At 43.0% G+C, this 18,440-nt stretch overlaps 1 protein-coding gene and 1 long non-coding RNA gene across 2 annotated transcripts; one reads left to right on the top strand and one right to left on the bottom strand.

Moving 5' to 3' along the window:
• The first annotated feature begins 386 nt into the window (after positions 1–386).
• On the top strand, positions 387–7,422 carry LOC137449380 (uncharacterized). Its single transcript, XR_010989371.1, has 3 exons — positions 387–490; positions 4,427–4,504; positions 5,884–7,422. It is a non-coding gene; the product is annotated as an uncharacterized lncRNA (long non-coding RNA).
• On the bottom strand, positions 496–18,411 carry INTS2 (integrator complex subunit 2). Its single transcript, XM_068154828.1, has 24 exons — positions 18,057–18,411; positions 17,484–17,622; positions 16,680–16,782; positions 15,899–16,012; positions 15,208–15,338; positions 14,937–15,110; positions 14,187–14,413; positions 13,309–13,434; positions 12,694–12,765; positions 12,487–12,601; positions 11,756–11,824; positions 11,182–11,316; positions 10,318–10,494; positions 9,643–9,751; positions 9,072–9,176; positions 8,443–8,607; positions 8,066–8,267; positions 7,415–7,540; positions 5,773–5,962; positions 4,926–5,168; positions 3,803–3,910; positions 3,050–3,155; positions 2,697–2,873; positions 496–2,218 (listed from the first exon to the last, which is right to left on the bottom strand). Exons 1-24 carry the CDS (start codon positions 18,347–18,349, stop codon positions 2,049–2,051), a joined length of 3,576 nt encoding a protein of 1,191 aa, XP_068010929.1. The 5' UTR covers positions 18,350–18,411; the 3' UTR covers positions 496–2,048.
• Positions 18,412–18,440: the final 29 nt, after the last annotated feature.

Below are 18,440 nucleotides of genomic sequence, written 5' to 3'. Positions count from 1 at the left end.
CTCCTGCCCTTTTCTGCCTCGCTGCGGCCGAGAGCAGTGAGCACTGAGAAAGCTGCAGTTGTTCTCCTGCCGTCTCGCCCCGCTCCAGCCTGCACAGAGGCACCTGGCGTTTTCTTGTTCCTCTTTAAGAGGCAGGGGTACCTCTTAAAGAGGAAGTCCCCCCTTCCACCCCAGGGGATTCCAGTCCCCTCCCTGCCACGCTCCGGCACCTCGCTGCCGCTCACCTCAGGCACCAGCGAGCCCTCCGCGGCGTCCGTCCGTGCTTCCCGCCGCCAATCAGCTGACAGGAAAGAGCGCTGAGCCACCAACCAGTAAAGCGCACACTAAGCCGCTCCCGCCTTCCACCTCTGCGCCCTTAGAACCAATCACAGAGGGCCTTGTTGGCTTCCCAGTCGCACTCGTTGCTAGGCGCTCCCGCGCTTCCCGTGAGGGGAATCGGACTGCAAAATAACTTCGAAATTTAAAGCAACGCAGGCGACTCCCTTCGAAAGTAAGTCGTGCGCTAGGTTTTTTTCTTTTATTATTTAAATACCACTACAGCATATAAAAAAAATCAGACAGAAAACCAAAAATACAGACATTTCGATTATTTACAGTCTTTACATGGAGGTGACAAAAATAGACTTGGTAGGCAGATGGTGTTACCAGATGTCACAGCGCGCTGGGGGTGCTGCAACACAAACCCCTGTGTGCTTGGCAGTTTGGTCTCAGCCTTCCTCAAATCACTTTCCAACCCAGGCAGCAGACAAGTTAGGCACAGTTTTCCCAAGGCCACACTAAAGAATTGACTATTAATTTCTAGAATATAAACCGATTTTAACGTTAAAGACCTTGGATGCTGTCATTTAAGATAAAAGTAAGTGCTGGATTGACAAGTTTAGCAGTTTCCAAGTGTGTGGAAGCACTCTGGCACAACAGCCAAACCTTCATTCTTCCTCTACCGCAAAAGCTCGTGCTGCCTCACCTAGGAGCTTGTGCAACCTTCAAGGAACTCCCAACCACCGCACCACACACCCTCTTCTGCAATGCCACACAACATCTGTTGAGGTTTTAAGTCCTGCTTTTGTATGCAAAAGAACAGCCAAGTTCATGGGTGAAGCACAAAGGGTTCAGCCTTCCTGTGTCCACCGAGCTGCACATCACCACTTTGGTAAGGCTGGCATCTGTCATTCCTTTCATCACAAGGAAATTCAGCTTTTGTCACAGTCATCCTCAACACTGATTTTTTTGTTTTTGATCTTATCCTGATGGCAAGACACCTTTGCACTCGCTTCTTAGGTGTTTCTCAGCTCTTTTAAACCGTTGTTAAAAAAACACTGAATCATCTGAGCTGCATTAAAAATACATAGTCTTTAAAAAAAAAAAACCAAACCAAACCCAAAATTAAAAATCACATTTCTACAGCTTCATTTTGGACAGTACTTTTTCTTTACAGAAACTTTCAGACCAGTTTCAAACTTTTAATGAAGGTTGACTGATCAATAAATGAAGTTCCTGATCACAGGAACTGACACTGACCAATGGTTTGAAACACACAAAAAAAAAAGTTAAAGCATTTTCTTAGTGCTTGATGCGATGGTGCAAGTTCCTCACACTGCTTTATCAGGTCTTTCTTGTAGCATTTTATTCCATCTTGCCCTGCAAGGCCCTGGAACAGTTCATTTAACTTAAGCAAAGCATCAACCACAAATTTTTCATGGTCATCCTTTTTGCTGTTTGCTTGGAAAATTAAGTATTTGCTTTTCAGAATGATAGAAAACTTCTTTTGGGTGTGCTGCTGACTCACTCTAGAAACTGAGCAAACCTGAAAATCTTGCCCAGTTTCACTGGAAAATTGTTCACAGACCCCATTAGCCTCAAAAGCTTTCACTGGAAGCAACATAAGCCTCTTTACAAAGAATTCTTTTCGTTTCAGCCATAATTGAATTGAGTGAATGAAACCTATGGACTTCTTGCTCTCCAGTTCCTCAGTCCACTTTCACAGTTTTCTCCTAATTTAGGCACCACAGACTGAGAATAGTTACAGTACAATGTCATTTGTGTTCTTCCTAAACTCCACTTACACTCATGTTAATAATTTCAATGATGGTATTTTCAACACACTGACATAGCCGAACGTCAGGGTCCATGCTTGCAATGTCACTTGAACAACTTTTGTTAGATGAATCTTTACAAAGTCCTGACACTTCATGTGGTTTCTCCTTTAGTTGCTGGAGACCTAGGAAATTAAGCAGAAACAGCAAAGTACATCTAAATAATTTTGGTTTGTATTACACACATGCATGTTATGAAGCTGCAAATTCCATGCACCAGGTTATTTCTAGAAATGCTACAACTTTCCTTTTTCCACTATCAATAGCCTTTACTCAAGTCTTTCACACTTAGGCTACAATGGCAAATTCTATGTACAACACTTGCATGCAAAGATACAGGTTGAAACAATACAGGCAGGGAAATAAAACAAAAGGCAGGCGGTATAAAGCTGATTAAAAAGGGATACATTCAGCCCATTTAATCTCCAGAAAATCCACCTATTTGTATCTATATTTTTTTTACATAGATTCCTTCTATATTTACAAGACAACAGCAGTAAATTTTGTACTACATTCCAATTACACCCAAGCTTTGGAAACATGAACATCATTTTCTCCCTGGGATCATGATGTTACCTTTGAAATACAAAGTGCTTTACTTACGTGTAATAATTGGGTCAAAGTCTCTCGTTTGCGTAGCAACATCAGAGGCACAAACTTGTCCTATCTGTATCAGCAGAGACATAATATCCTCATACAAAGGAGGAAAGGCTTGACAGAATGACACCAAACACGGCAGGGTTGGCATAAAAAAAACATAGCGCTTCGACTGGGTTAAAACTGCAAAGGAAAAGGAAATTGTTAAGTAAAGAAGGAATCACTATAAAAATCTAGCCAAGAATTGTTGTTACTCTGACAGTCACCACTAACACAGTAGCATTTAGACAAAACTGCCCTCAGTCTAGGCAAAGAATTCTAATTTACACATTATATGCAGGGGTTGCTGGAGTGCTTACCTGTGAGCAGGGTTCCCATCACATTGATGGCTAACCGAGCCACACTGAGAGATTTAGGCAGTGCATACTGGATACACAAAAATGACAATAACTGGATGGCAAATATCTGTTAGGTGGGTGAAGGACAAAAGAGAAATACGCAACAAAGTTACAGATTATTTTGCAGTTCTAAGCTAAAGCTAAAGCTTTTCATGTAACATGCAAGTTGGCCAATACTCTCTGTTTTACTAAAGAGGAAATGAAAGACACAGAAACACAGAATGGTGGGGGCTGGAAGGGGCCTCCAGAGATCACCCAGTCCAAACCCTCTGCTAAAGCAGGGCCATCCACAGCAGCTGTCCCAGGACCACAATGCCCAAGTAGGACTGGAATCTCTCTAGAGAAGGACACTCAACAAACCTCTCTGAGCATCCTGGTCCAGTGCTCTAGCACCCTCACCGCAAAGTTTTTCCTAATGTTCAGATGGAACGTCCTGTGGTCATCTGTATCTGTTTGCCCCTTGTCCTGTTGCTGGGCACCACTGAAAAGGGTCTGACCCCAGTATCTTACAGAAGTTGTCCATGTCCCTGATTTGAAAGGCATTTAAAGGCCAGGTCTTTAGTTTAAGGTAACAGTCTAGAGGCATTACTTTAATATCCCAGGCATGTCTGAACAGGACTTTTTGTAGTGATCATTTTCTTTTCTCCCCTTACCCAGTAATTCATCAGGGTTAGTTACTGACAATGACTCCCAAACCAGGTGAGTGTACAGTACCTGCTTTTCCAGCTCAGGCTGGGCAATCAGCTCTGGTATGAAATCCAGACAGATGTGCATCGATGGAATCCCTGCCACTGTCAGTGCCAGCAATTCACATGGGTAACCCTGTGTGATTAACAAAACAGATGTGTCAATGTGTCAAAAGGGCTTTATAAAATCTGCTTTAATTAAGATTTTTAACTAGATCCGTGTTAATTCTTTTTTTCTTCAAATTAATACACTTCAAAATCTCTTTTATTCAGAATTATAAGGAACAGGCCCATAGCCCAAGGTAACAAAAGGCAGGCTGGGTGACAAACCCAGGGTCTCAATCAGTCCTTTATCCTCCAGACTCAATGTATTATTTGCACAGAAAATCTCCCTCCACCCCCAGATCAAACCAGGCTGTAGTGATCCTTTCCTTCCATGCCTTTACCCTGTGCTCCAAACCTCACCACAGGCCCCAACTTGCTTATTTCACAACCATTATGACTTTTTTAGTCAATCAGTTCCAGGTCAAGGGAAATTAACTCCTTTTAAAGAGTCTGCCATTTGGCAGTGGGCAATTTGACACACTGGAAACACATTTATATTAAAAAACCCCAACTTTCTAATCATTCCCCCTCTTCTCTTTTCTTGAAGGTGCACAGCTGCTTTCGCAAGGGCAACCTTTCTCCTTTCACTCTAAAGAGATAAACTGGTCCCTAACAGAAAGGAAAGGTAAGATGTTTACACTTGAAGCCAAATTCCAGTTTTGAATAATTGGTGACCATATTTAAAAATATAGTCAGTAAAAATAAACCACAAGAGATATGGAACAAGGAATTATAACATGATTAAGCCAGTTTCCTTGGCCTAGAAACAGACAAACTATTTTGGTATAAAAAGGGGCAGAGATACAGACAAAGCATATGTTTAGTGATGAGGAACAGGCAGAGTTTAGGTGTTCCCTTCTCAGCAACAACAGAGTTCAAGCACTGATCTATGGAGGAAACAAGCACAAGTTTGGAAAGATGGGAAGCAGAGCAGTGGGCCATTACAGTTTCTGAGGATCACAACAGCAGCATTCAACATCCTTTGACCACTTGGCTCTTTCTTAACCAGAGAAACCATGAAAGAAACAAAATGGTGCAAAGCACACCTGGAAATGAACTAGTTTGACTATGTTGGGGTCAGCTATATACATCTGATGCAGCAGGCAGCAGATCAGACACTGGACCTCTCGAAGATTACACAGCAAGCTATCTTCTTCTTCCGGTTCAGGACTCTTAGGGCCTGTAGTACCATGAACACTCTTCAGCAAACTGTGGGTATTACTGCCTTGGGCTTTCTCATCTTCTGTAGGTAAGCAGATCTCTAGAAGAATCTGCACAGCAGCACTGTCCTGTGAAGAAAAACAGCAGAATAGGCAGAAAAACCTCAATGAAATCACAGAAATCAAATACAGAGTAATGACAATTTTAAAAGTGGAAGACTGTCAGGTTGCTAGAATTTTTACCCGTAGAATTTTTTGAATAGAGAATAAAAGCAACTCAGTTCAAGAATCACAAATCCTGTACATTGGAAACATCCCAATGCTTTATCTGAATCATGACTCAAAGTGAAAAAGCTTAAATCCAACAAATAATCACAGATCACACTTTACAATGCTGGCTGCTGCTCTTAAATCACAGTTCAAATGATCATGCACAGGTTTGTCACATTCATTCATCTTCTATGGCCCCAAATCTATGCACAGAAAGTGCCTCTGGATAACACAAAGGCAAAAGGGCTAGTAAGCAAAACTTTTCTGCACTAACTCACAGAAAATGAGTTAACCAACACAATGCTTCAGACTAGAAAAAAGATGGCCACAAAATTTAATAACCTGAAAAGAGAGACAGGTTTTGTTTTCATTGTACCAGAAGTCAGTAAACAAGTGAAAAGGTCACCTTTTTTACCTGTTTTTGTATTTCTGTTCTATCATTTCACATCCATTTCTTCCTTACCTGAGCAGCAAGCAGGGCATTTTTCAGTTCTTCCCTTGTAACTTCTGGGGCCTCTGGACCCATTGCATTGTTTTGGGATGGCCTAATGTCCTGCTCTGCTGTTTCTTTTAGATGAGAATTGAGGTAAGCTTTTGAAGCAAGAAGATATCCATTCAACATGTGCAAAGTTATATCCATCAGAGGAGGACTTCTGACACAGGAACACAGGGAAAAAGCTTTTTAGTAGGCAGAGCAAACTAAAAGGACTCCTAAAAGGTTTGTTTGGTGTGGTCTGGTTCATGCTAAAGCGGTTTGCCCTAGCAGAGCAAAGTACTAAAGATAATCCTTTCTCCCTGCCATTTAGCCCTACTTCTTTCATGCACACACATGAAGGTGTTCACTCTACAAAACCAAGGAACTGCTGAAGAGATTAGTTTCTGATAAACAAAGCAAATCCAAAATATGTTGGCTGTATGTGGAGGGGGAAAAAAAAATCTTCTGAACCATGGGGAAGAACAAAGCAGACTAGTTCTGAACCACTTCCACCACACTAAGATGGTAGTTTTCAAATCACATTGCATTCTAAATCTCCCAAATAGTTTTAGAAACAGAGAATTTTCAATTTGCATCCCAGGGCTGAAGGGACATACATTTAAATATTTCACCTACAGGCTGGAGATTAAAGATGTCATCAGCAGAAACTTGAGCAACTCAAATGAAATTTGGATTCATGGCTCAATTGCTAAAAGGCAAGGGGGGAGAGATGTGTGCAAAGGACAAATCAAGTTGACTATTAGCCCTTTATTATGAAAAAACAGGATAATAAAAAGGAGGGGAAATAAAGCACAACTGACAGAAAATATGAAAAGGAATACACAAGGACTACAGCTAGGGGCTAAAGTGTATTTAGCTGTGTCTCCTCAGAATAACAGATGTAATTTTCTTCATTACTTTGAAAAGGCAAAGTTGGAATTTATGAATTCTGACTTATTGTTTGCATTATTTCATATTCTCCTTAAAAGCTCATCCACTGCTATCAGTTAGGATTATTTTCAATACTTTTACTCTCAGCTTATTCTCCTGCATCAGAGCCACAAAGCAGCATTAGACATCCTCCTCCGTCATCACTGACATTTACAAGAACTAATATCCATGTACTACTAAAAGACTTTCTTGGGAAATTGAGCAAATCTACCTTTGCCTTATCCATCAAACACCCACTGGCAGGAAGTGTTATCCAAAAAAAGTTACCCAATAAGACAGAATACCTACAGGCCCATGAGGGATGGCAAAAGACAGTGAAAGGATGTTACAGCTACAACCTCAACCACCACCACCCCCATGTGGCAGCAGCCATTTTAAACATGCTGCAATCTCTATGTAGAGCAAACCCACACACACAAATCTAAAATGGATGACCTAGGTACAAATCCCTGCAACAAGACACCTGACATGCAGAAACAGCAAGCACAGCTCACTCAGACCTCAGACCAACAAGTTTAATACAAAAACGATGGAACTTACAAGCTCCTGTCATTAGTTTGCAAATAAGTTTGGAAGCACTGAAAGCTTTTAGAAGTGTTCTGTGAGACACCTTTATGGTTAGCATTCACTATGGATGTAAGTACCACAGAACACAGAGCTAGAAGAGGGAGATGCTTACCTGTGAACTCTCTGATCACATCTTAGCACAATCAAAGGATCAATCATCAGATCATTCTGAGTGTACTTCTGCTGTCGGACTATTTTGACTGAAGGCTGCAGAGCATTAACAGTCATCACCCACAACCTAAAATGAGATTGTTTTAAAGATTTTTCTATTAGCTAACCTGTAAAAGGATAAGGATCACATAAACAACTGCACACTCACTGATCTCAGCTGTGTTTTTCTAGGCTATCAAGGAGCAAACCCCTCATACTTCACTTGCAGCTCTTGAAGTTAACCAGTTAACACTCACTGCAGCTAGCAAACTGTTTATGCTGCAGTAGGGCATCCACTTCCTCATAAAAGGCATCTTCTTACCAGACTGTTTTATCAGTAGTTCAACATAAACAATGTACACTATAAACCCATGCTCCTATATTTTAAGCAAACTGGTGACTTCCTTTCCTCTCAGGAGAAAAAAAAAGTACTTTCCTTTTAAATGCAAAGGTTAAAAACGCCAATAAATCAAAACCAAATATAACTCCAAACACATTCCGTTCAGTCACAACCTCCAGTTTCCCAGAAACAGGCACTGTGCCATTATTTTGGAAACAGAAAGTGGCATTTCACCTGTCTGCAACACCAAACTGAACTGTGTTCTGAACCCACCTCCTTGGCATCACAGTGTTAAGAACCATCCAGAGTTTATTGACAGTCTGAAGAATCCTCCGAGGGACTCCAGCATTCAGCAGCTGATTCATATTCGATGTCAACACTTCTGCATATGGGATCAATTCACCAGCTGAGAGAAGTGTTAAATGTTCCAAGATCTGCATCAGCTGGGTGTGATTTCCAGGCAGCATGGAAAATGCTATGAAATAAAGACAAGGGGATCTTGGTGCAACTGGATTTCTGACCTCTCTGCAGAAGCATTTGTTAGACAAATGCAGAATGACCAAATGAATTAAATGGCTACCCGCCTCCAAACCCATTATATTCCAGCCTAGTTGGAAAGAGCACTGCTTACTTCAGATGATGTTTTTTACCTTCCTGAAGCTGTTTGGGAGAGTGGTTCTTTGCAGTGTTCGTAAGCAGCATCCTCCTCAGTAAGGCATCAGTGCCAGTGATGTGCTCCTCACAGATCCAGTCCTCCACAATGCAGAGGTGAGGATAGTTAGTTGCAAGCAGGCGTAACAGTGCAGAATGCAGACCTTTAGGGGTATTGAAGTGCACAGCTTAGATGAGAGTAGCTGCATCTTTCACTTGAAAATACTGTGCCTATAGTTTCAACAACAGATCTCAACTGAATCCCTACTAAGAAGTTCAGTGAGCTTTCATGTTTACAGCGTGACATTCTAACTGCAACAGAAAGGAAAAGTTGGCTTGTGGAGAGGTGGGAAGACCCTGTAGTAACTCAGTCTGGAATAGTTATAAATTCTCAGGCAACTCCTACTCCAAAACCCCTCCTAGGTAGGTAAAACCCACTCTAAAAAGAACTGCTTTTCCTCAAACTTTCACCATTACTCATCAATCAGATCTGTTATATCACTGCTTATTACTGAGATTGTAGAAGAAAGAGAAAGGAAGGCAGCCTATGAAACACATGACAGCCACACAGCTGGGAACATGCTCAGCCCTTGTTCTCCATCCACATTAGGCATTCACACAGATCTACCTCCCAGCTCCTGCTGCAGTCCCTGTGCCTGCCGGATGAGGTACTTGATTGGAATCTGATCCATTAGTGCTGAGGAGTAAGACTTGGGTTTCCTTTGCATGGCAGCTACAAGGGAACAGGACAAGAAACCACACCTAAGAGTTACAGCTGGACAAAATTATTTCCCCTAGATCAATAAAGAAAATGCAAAGTACTTGCATCTATATTATCCAGGTAAAATAGAAACAATCCCAAATACCACACCTCATTCCTATTAAAGTATTACATTAAGCTCTTTGGGAAACCATTTCTGGGAACGTTTCCAGTTAAAGATTTCCCTGGTATTTAAATTTGTTCACGAGATCTCCACACATTTCTGGTGACTTTTTGGCCTGCTTGGACCTTTTTTAATCTGGACACCAAATTCCTCAACTACAGAGTTTTAGAATTTCTAGAGCAATGCTGAATTTTTTGGAAGAATCTTAACTTTTTATCCTGGGTTTGAATCTCACAGCAGTATGAATTTTGGATATTGAAAGGATTCCTCTACTGAGCCTCATTTTCTGTTTTCCACTGATGCACTCACACATACCTAGGATCTTTGTGTTTGCCAGAAGTGCTTCTTCGTAGGACAGGACATAGTAGAGGACAAGCAGCTGTGTTGTGATGCTGTAGCGTTGAGTGACACGACTGCTTTCTCCCTGTGTACACAAGCACAAAGGTTCATGCTGCACTCCTGATTCTTGACAGCAAAAATTAGAATTTACCTACAAATCCCAAGAAAGATGAGGCAGAAAAGCCTTGTATAAAAATAACAACCCATGTGAGGCCCAAGCTGATGTCCTGGGACACTAGTAAGGAGTAATCCCAGGATTCCAACACAAGCCAACGCCTGCCACTAATTCTACATGTGTCCAAGTGACCATTCCCATACTTCAATCAAAATGAAAATGCTCTTTCCAAAACCAGCTAGAGGGCCTCAGTGAAGCAGTATTTTTATCTAAGAAGATCCATTTGGTACAAAAATGATACAAATCCTACACAAACACCTCCACTTTTCAATTCTTTGCATTTTTAACAGCATGAGTTGGTGAGTTCCCAAGAAAAAGGGCAAAACAGGGACAAACAGCAATCCTCCTAAAAATCAAGATTCACCCCCAAACACATGACCAGCACTGTAGGAGGCAGCTCACCACTGAAGACAAAACCTGAGACAAAACCACATGTTCACATCAAAGGACATGAAAGAAGGAAACAAATCATTTACCCCAGAGAGTCCCTGAAAAACATTTAGTATCTCTTGTTCTGTGACTGGCTGATTTGTGGCCTCTGGATTGGATTTAGATGCAGGAGTAAGAATAGAGTTGATGTAGACATCAATAAGAGGAAGCAACTGAGGATGGAGTGGAGTGGTGGTTTCACAGAGCTGCCGATAGATCCAGTCCTGAAAGGAAACCATCACAGGTTCAGTTTCAAAGCTGGAGGATGTTTTCTTTTATCTGCAAGTACAATGCCTTTTAACTAGCTACTCAAATGTAACTTAAATGAGGCTGTGACTTTGGAAATTGTACCAGTTCTGAGTTGGGCCTGGTAATAAACTCCGTGTATTCTGGACCCTGCTCTCTGCAGATCCACCAGGAAAACTTGTCCTGGCTAGAAAACATAAGGAAAAACTTTTTCTCTGTGAGGTGACAGAGCACTGGAACAGAGTGCTGGACAGAGCCCAGAGAGGCTGGGGAGTCTCCATCTCTGGAGACTTTCAAAACCTGCCTGGATGCATTCCTGTGTGGCCTGCCCTAGGTGATCCTGCTTTGGCAGAGGGGTTGGACTGATGATCTTCCGAGGTCCCTTCCAACCCCAACCATTCTGTGTGATACCATATTGACTATGATATTGTTAAGTGCAGACAGGGGGGAAAAGATAATTTTCTTACTATTTTAACTTCACTAAGTTGTGATGTAAAACACAGAGCTAAAAGTGGGCACCCTGTTTTAATACAGTTCCTTCTCAAATCACAAGGTGATAGGCTGTAGGAGCCATCAAGAATTCTGCTCCTATGATTGAACCAAAAACCCAGCCTGGAAAAACCTAGGCACCATTATTAAGGACAGAAATAAAATGCAAATCTTACCTTAATGGATACTTTGTGCTTGGTGAAGGAGCGACTTTTCAGAAGCTGGTAAATGCAGTGGATAGGTAAAAACCCAGTGATGTTGGCACTGAGATTGCCTGTCACAGGCACACGGACTGCATGGGCTGTAACAACCTGACAGAGACTTACAATTAACATGACAAATACCACAAATTATCAAGTTATCACAGTGCATGAGCACCAGGTGACAAAGTTGCACAGCAACACTGTTTCTGACATATTTAATTTGGGTTGTTTGGAAGCTGAAGAACACTTTTATGTAGTTTAATACAGCACGTGTAAAACTGTAGCACATGTAATACATTGGTGAAGCATTTGCTGCTGCTACAAAAACCAATGTCATAGTGGATAGTCTTTCTCCTTTGCTTCCCTGTTTTTAAAAAGCCAAGTGTACAAAAATCATAATCACATCAGAGTAGAACAAAAAGAGATACAAGGCTCTTCAGTATCAGCAGGCCTTGCATTGTTCTTGTAGATCAAAGCAAAGTGCTTATAGGGAAGAAGAAAGGAGACAGAGAGGAAGGCCCAAAGAACAACACTAGGCTTAAAATACCTGTTCAGTGAAAATCTCCTGTGTGAAGATTGTCTTCATTCTGCTGAGTGAGCTGGGCTTAATAACAATCTGAAACAAAGAACAAAGTCCTTCTAAATAAGAAAGCTAGAACTTTATTTACAAGTACTGCCAATTTCTTGTATAAACTTGTTCATTTTAAATTCTTTTTAAACTTGTCTTCACTGGGATACCAGGAAAATACTCACATCTATACATCAAGCATAAACCAAAAGTATTTTCAAGTTTCACTGTATCTTCCTTATCCTGAAAACCTACCCACCCAGCTTTTACATTTGCTCAGACATTGTCTCATGGTAGTAAAGTGAAGGGAAATCTTCCTCAGGAATCATCAGGAAGCCATTCTTACACACACAGCTATTTCTTTAAGCAGTTTAACATGCAAAGCCTGCAGCTCACTTTGGAAACTGCTTCAATTAGTCTTCCAAAAAAAAGAATTAAATTCATTTCTTGCAAATAATGCTTTCAACAAGTCAGCACTTTTTGAAGCTGCTTTTACTGTAGCATTCCTCTGTATCAAGAGGTTTGCACAGCTTCATGTTTTTCTAGAAGAACTAATTTATTTTGTTACCCCTTTTTTTTACTTTATGTTTGCTTGAAATGTATTACCAAACCTCAAAGTTCTTTATATCTAAAGTAAATACAAGAGTATAAATGCACAGTAAAAAGTCCAGTTGAACAGAGAAATGTGCTAGGAACAGTTGAGGCTTTACCTTCATTCCCAAGGTGGAGCAGACCAAATCAATGATAGCACTGAGCTGATTGCTATGGAAATACATAGCTACCAAGAGAAGCATCTCTCCAAAAGAAGCAGACACACCAGAAATGCTAATGGGAAGAGAGAGGAAGAGTTTATTTCCAACAGGATATAAGAAAATGTGAAATGAGGGGAAACACCAAAAGGAGAAACCTGCTCTCACCTCTCAAAGTAAGCTTCTTCTTTTATCATCCAACTAAGCCACATTACCATGAGTTGCTCCTGCTCTGGAGTGCTGCACAAAGAAAAACCAGAAAAGATCCTTCTCTCAGGAACTGCTACTAGTTTTACTAACAATTACTACAGAAAAGCCAGTATTTGAGGAATTCTAGCCAGGAGACACTCTGTCACTTCCCCTTCAGCATCAAACAGCTGATAAGCACTGATATTTAGCCCAACTGTCAGGCACTCTCCTCTTTTCAATGCACACAACAGAAAGCTACATCTACTGCATATCCCTACTGCTACTCTTTTGAACAGAGACTCTAAAGAATTTTCCCATTCACTTGTTCAATAGAGAAGTGAACTACTAAAGCCTACCCTAGCCTTCAAAACCATTCCAAACTTAGCTCCCCTCTTGAAAGTTTTGCTATAAATGAGAGGGAGAGCAGAGTGCAGTATCAGCTTACCAAAGTGTGGGACAAATCCCTTCCAGCAACATAGGGAGACTTACATAAAGAATTAGAAGAGAAAAACTTAGCAGCTCTGGGGAGGTCATTGCCTTAACAGTGCTCTAAAAGTAAAATCTTTGCAAAGCTCCTCCTTTACTGAGAGGTACCTGACAAGAGTAGAGAAGGCCAGGAGCATACAAAAGGAAAGAGACACAAAGCGAACACCAGCTGGGGTTGCAGGAGGTCGGCTGGTCATCAGCTGCAGCAGCTGCTCAGCTTCCTCATCAGTTGGCCTGAAAAGAACAGAACAAGAATACAATCCAGGCTGCTAATTTAAAAGAGTGAGGAGACTTCCAATCTCATCACAATCTTTACATTACATTTTCTTTCTTACTTAATCTGTTTATCAAGGTGCCATCAATAAACAGCTGTCAAGATTAACTGGCAATTCTCCATGAACTTCAAAATCTGCTGAGGTAACAACAGGGCGAAAAGTTCCCCAGGATACAATTGTGCTTGTTAGTACAAAACACTTAAACTAAAGCTAACAATGCATGGAGCATTCAGCACTCTCTGAAATGTGAAAGGACAGAAACTCTATAAATTCATGCAGAGCATGTTGCTTGAATTTTCATCTGCTTTTTCTTCTTACTGCCCCAACCACTTTGGCCTCGACTTCTTTTAACAAGTCAGCAGAAGTTATTTTACAGCACTAGAGAGCACCTCACTTCCTGCATTATTTTAGATTTACAAAATCAGCAGAGTTGATAAATGGATCTTTACCATTAAAATGAAAAAAACTTTTCTGCTGAGAGTAACACAGCAATTAAAAACCATGCCTGTCTCCAGAGACCTTAACATTCTGTGGTATTTACTCTCTGCACTCCAGCCGTCAGCACATGAGAAGAGCCTCCCCAGCACTAAAACTCTTCAGTCCTGCCAGGACTGTTTCAAGAACACAAAGGCTCCAAAAATGCCCAGAGCTCTCAAGCTCTGTTGAAGTGGACAGAGTGAATAAAAAGCAGAGCACTGAAATGTTCCTCACTTCAGCCCAGCAATTCCCATCAAAGCGCAATAGAGACGCAACAATGCGCTGGCCTTCACCACGTGCTCTTCCTTCAGTCCTGAGTACACAGACACGTTTGGCTCCATATCAACATCTGCTTCTTCAACAATGTGTGTGCTGCGAACCGTGGGGAGGATTCCCATGAGCTCCAGGAGCAGCTGCCTCCTCATTTGCCAAAGCACAGAACTGATATTATCTCTTTTTCTCTGCGTTAAGAGGTTAAAAGATGAGAACAACAATGTAAAATTCAGCCCATCAAACAATCTATTGCGTAAGAGCTTCTGTAAAGCTGAAGTGAAGGGAGAAACAGAATGGAGAGAAGAGAAGGGTTTTTACATACAACTTTCAGTACCAGGGTAACAGGCAATACATGATCACATTACAACAGCTTATTGCATCAAAACACAAGCTTTAACTACCTGAGCAACTCAAGATGCAACTTGTGAACACTGAGAACGAACACATTTATCAGACAAACAATATGAACTTCCAGTTCCCTGGTTTTCATGTGTAAAAATCTCTCAGAGGAACAAGCAGGTAGCTGCCTTCAAGGGCACTACCTACACACCTGACAGTCCCATAAGAAGAGGTTGTCTTGCAGAGGTTGCTCCCAGACACACCACAGGGTTTCTCTGCACTCACACAAATATGGGTGCCCACACTCAGAAGAGCAACAGCAAACCATAGGTATATTCTGGTGTAAAGCACAGTACTCAAAGCTGTTCATACCTGTTGGCCATTTCTGATAAAAGTTCCAAACCAAGTTCGAACCTTTGCGTTTGTCCCAAGTAGCAAACCACTCACAAAACACACCAGGTCACTCACTCCATCATCTGAAGATTCATTCTTGGTGTGATCCAAGGTCAAAGCCACACCAAGACCTGGCAGGTGACATTCTTCCACCTAGATAAAACGCTTGGGCTCAGTCATCTTTGTCGTTTTTAAAGCTCCAATAAGGATCATAATTAAGATTCTCTGGACAGCCTAAGGCCAGACTCACCACCATGCCTCGGACCCTGAGAGCTTGGGAAGGGTTCATCTTGCACAGGTGGCGAAGTGCCTCTGTCCTCCGTCGGCCTCCGACGCTCTCCTCGTCCTGCCGCTCACCGTTCTTAATCAAACCTCTGCAGACTGAATACCCAACAGGAGGAGCGAGTCAGCTTGGTCTTTCCAACAGAAAGCCACATGAACACAGAGAGGGACACAAGTCACTGTGTTCAGCCCACTATGACTCACTAGCTAGGCCACACAAACCTTGTCTGGGTAAGAACTCAGGATCTACACTAAACAGAACAAGGAAATGTTCTTTCTCCTTGGAGAAATTACAGAGTCATTACAGATTTATGCATCACCCAATTACTACTCATTCTCTATCTAATGTAACCTGTGCATCTGGCAGCCCTGGGGACTGAAATCTTATTGTGAGGCAAGGGATGTTGAACAGGCACCAGCAGTACAAATTTTTCACCTTGGAATATGTCTTAGATGAAGGGACAAGAATTATTAGCAAAGCTGGACCAGGTTCATAGTCCCAGTCACTCACTGCCCAAGGTAGCCTTTGTAACAGTGACCTACATCTGAAAAGCTTCAACGTGCACACCATCAGTGTACAAGAGGCTGCACAAAGGGGTAAGCAACATGAGAATGGGAGCCTATCAGCTATTAATCTGGACAAGAACACTGCAACTCACCCTCATTAAAGCTATCAGGAACATTGGCCACCAGAAGGCAGAGGAACCAGGCTCCATTCTTAACATGCAACAGAGCTTCAGCCACATCAACTATTGGCAACAGCGATGGCAGCTCTGCATAAAAAGAGAGGGGTTTGAAAGTCACAGTGGTGTGCAGCGAAACAAGCCCTTGTTTAAATAACACACAGCAGTGAAGAGAAAACAAATCTGTGTCCAGTGCAGAGCCACAAAACTGATGAAGGGAGGGGAACATCTTCCTCACAGGAGAGAATGAAGGAGCTGAGGGCTCTTTATCTTGGAGGAGACTAATGGGTTACTTCATTCATGTTTATAAAAATGTAAAGGGTGAGTGCCAAGAGGCTGGAGCCAGGCTCTGCTCAATTGATGCCCAATGACAGCACAAGGGGCAATAAGTGGACACTGAGGCATAGGAAGTTCCATGGAAACATGAGGAAGAGATTTTTACTGTGAAGGTGACAGAACACTGGAACAGGCTGCCAAGAGCAGTTGTAGAGTCTCTCTCTCTCTAGAAATACTCAAGACCAGCCTGGATATGTTCCTGTGTGATCTGGTATAGGAGGTCCTGCTCTGGCAGGGGGGTTGGACTGGATGTTTTTTCAAGGTCCCTTCCAGCCCCTAGCATTCTGTGATTCTGTGATCCATCCCTCTTTCAAACAGCCAGACAGACTGGATGAAGCTTAAATCAGTCACCAGAGCTTCAAAAGTTCTCTTGTTGCATTGGTAAGCAGCCAGAGAGCAGTGTAAGGACAGAATACTACACCTGCTTGCAAAATGCAGAGAACATCTGCTGCCTCCTCCAGATACACAGGACTCTCGAAGAGCTCAGAAGACTTGAGAAAAAACTCCCCATTCGATTCTGACACCTACAAGACATTATTCATCATCACTGAACAGGATTCATGAAGCCATTTGTATAATCAGTCTTTCATGGCTTTAAATTCAGCAGATTGAATACATTAAAAACTGTCCCACATGTACAGCTGTAACCACAGAATAGGCAAAAAAGGGGGAAAAAAGTGTTTAGAATAAGAAATAATTGCTGGAGGAAATCCTTCCATATGGCTGGTGTCATTGCTTCCTTCCAGAAGAAAGAGAAGCAGCTCAATGACAGTTCTGAAGTTGTAGTAAGTTTACATAGGGAAAATAAATGCTGGGGGATGCAAGGAGATGGGGAGGGTAGGAGAAATAGTGACAAATATCATACTGCAAAAGGAGCAAAGAGCTGGATGAAGAAAAATCTTAATTTCATTTTCAAATGTGATTTGTGCACTGCTGCATAACAAAATCACATTATATTTGAGTACAGCATAACAGAGAATATACAGAGTCTCTATTACATTAGCAAAGACTACCCTCGTTGGTTCTCCAGGGAAGCTGGGTTCATCAGGCTGTGATTAAGCAGCCACAAGCCACTGCTCTGTCAGATGGGGCCTCTCAAGAACTGGAGAAGGATGCTCACACACACCAGCAGCACCACAAACAGAAGCAGAGAGCAAATCAACCTATCCAGAGGGCGTTTTCACTGCCCTAAAACTCCCTGGTGCCCAGCTCCAGAGAAACGTACCTTATTCATAATTGCCAGTAATTCGCTGAGCACCAGCCGGAGCCGCCGCGGGGAATCGCTGTGCTCAAACTCCAGGGTCAGCCCATGCTGAAGCTGGGACACCAAGATGCTTTCTCCACTACCTCCTCCAAGCTTATGCCTAACAGACAATTTAAACCAGCAACTGTTAAATGCCAACGCAGACATTTTATCAGCTAAAGGAAGATGACAGATCTTGCCAACAATGTGAAGAGCCTTGCTACTGCACTACACCATGAAACCGAACTCAGCAGATTGTCAAAACTCTCGGGGGGGGTGGGGGCGGCAACGGTGAAGAACGAACATTCCCCTGATGTGTCTATTCCCCTCAGGGACGGGTCAGCCTCTTCCCTGCCCACCCTCCGTCTGGGCAGCTCCCCGCAGGAGCATCACGCACCCCCGGCCACGGGGAGAGAACGACCCCCGAGCCAGGCAATGAAACCGAGCTCGGCCAAAACTCAGAAGTTTCCTCAGGGTCTGTCAGGGGACACGAACGGCACTTGGGGAAAGCCACATCGCGGCTTACACCCCAGAAGATGCTGTTCTCTGCGTTACCGGAGCTGCTGCTCTTTGCTGGCGTCCTGCTCCAGGGCGTGGAAGTCTACGGACAGCAGAGCCACGATGGAGTTCACCGCCTCCACCCCCGAGAGCAGCCGCAGAATGAGCTTCTTGTCCTGCGCCCAGCTCTGGCTCTGGTCGGCTGGGGCGCAGAGGGCCATGCGCACCAGGCAAGGCAGCAGCAGCCGCAGCTCGGGGTCGCTCAGCGCGGCCAGGCGCACCACGTCCACCTTCTGCATCGCCTCGAAGGCGTAAGGGCTGACGAACTGGAGGCCGGAGCACTCCGCCATGGCGGCCCCGTCTCCCAGCCACAGAGCCCCGCGCCCCAACGTCGCACCCGGAGCGCGTCGTAAGGGGGGGGCGGGGGCGGCGCGCAGGAAG

The sequence above is a fragment of the Melanerpes formicivorus genome, unplaced genomic scaffold (assembly GCF_026170545.1).
Source record: "Melanerpes formicivorus ecotype bairdi unplaced genomic scaffold, bMelFor1.0.p_v2 SCAF_29, whole genome shotgun sequence".
Lineage (NCBI taxonomy): Eukaryota > Metazoa > Chordata > Aves > Piciformes > Picidae > Melanerpes > Melanerpes formicivorus.
Note: the sequence above shows the minus strand (reverse complement) of the source record. Positions and strands in the feature narration are given on the sequence as shown.

Excerpts from the sequence above, each read along its gene's own strand:
- INTS2 (XM_068154828.1), bottom strand. The coding sequence starts at position 18,349 with ATGGCGGAGTGCTCCGGCCTCCAGTTCGTCAGCCCTTACGCCTTCGAG. Across the intron at positions 12,766-13,308 it reads GCCTTCTCTACTCTTGTCAG|CACTCCAGAGCAGGAGCAAC; the intron begins GTACCTCTCAGT and ends TTCTTTGTGCAG. Across the intron at positions 3,911-4,925 it reads TCAAACTAGTTCATTTCCAG|GGTTACCCATGTGAATTGCT; the intron begins GTGTGCTTTGCA and ends TTAATCACACAG.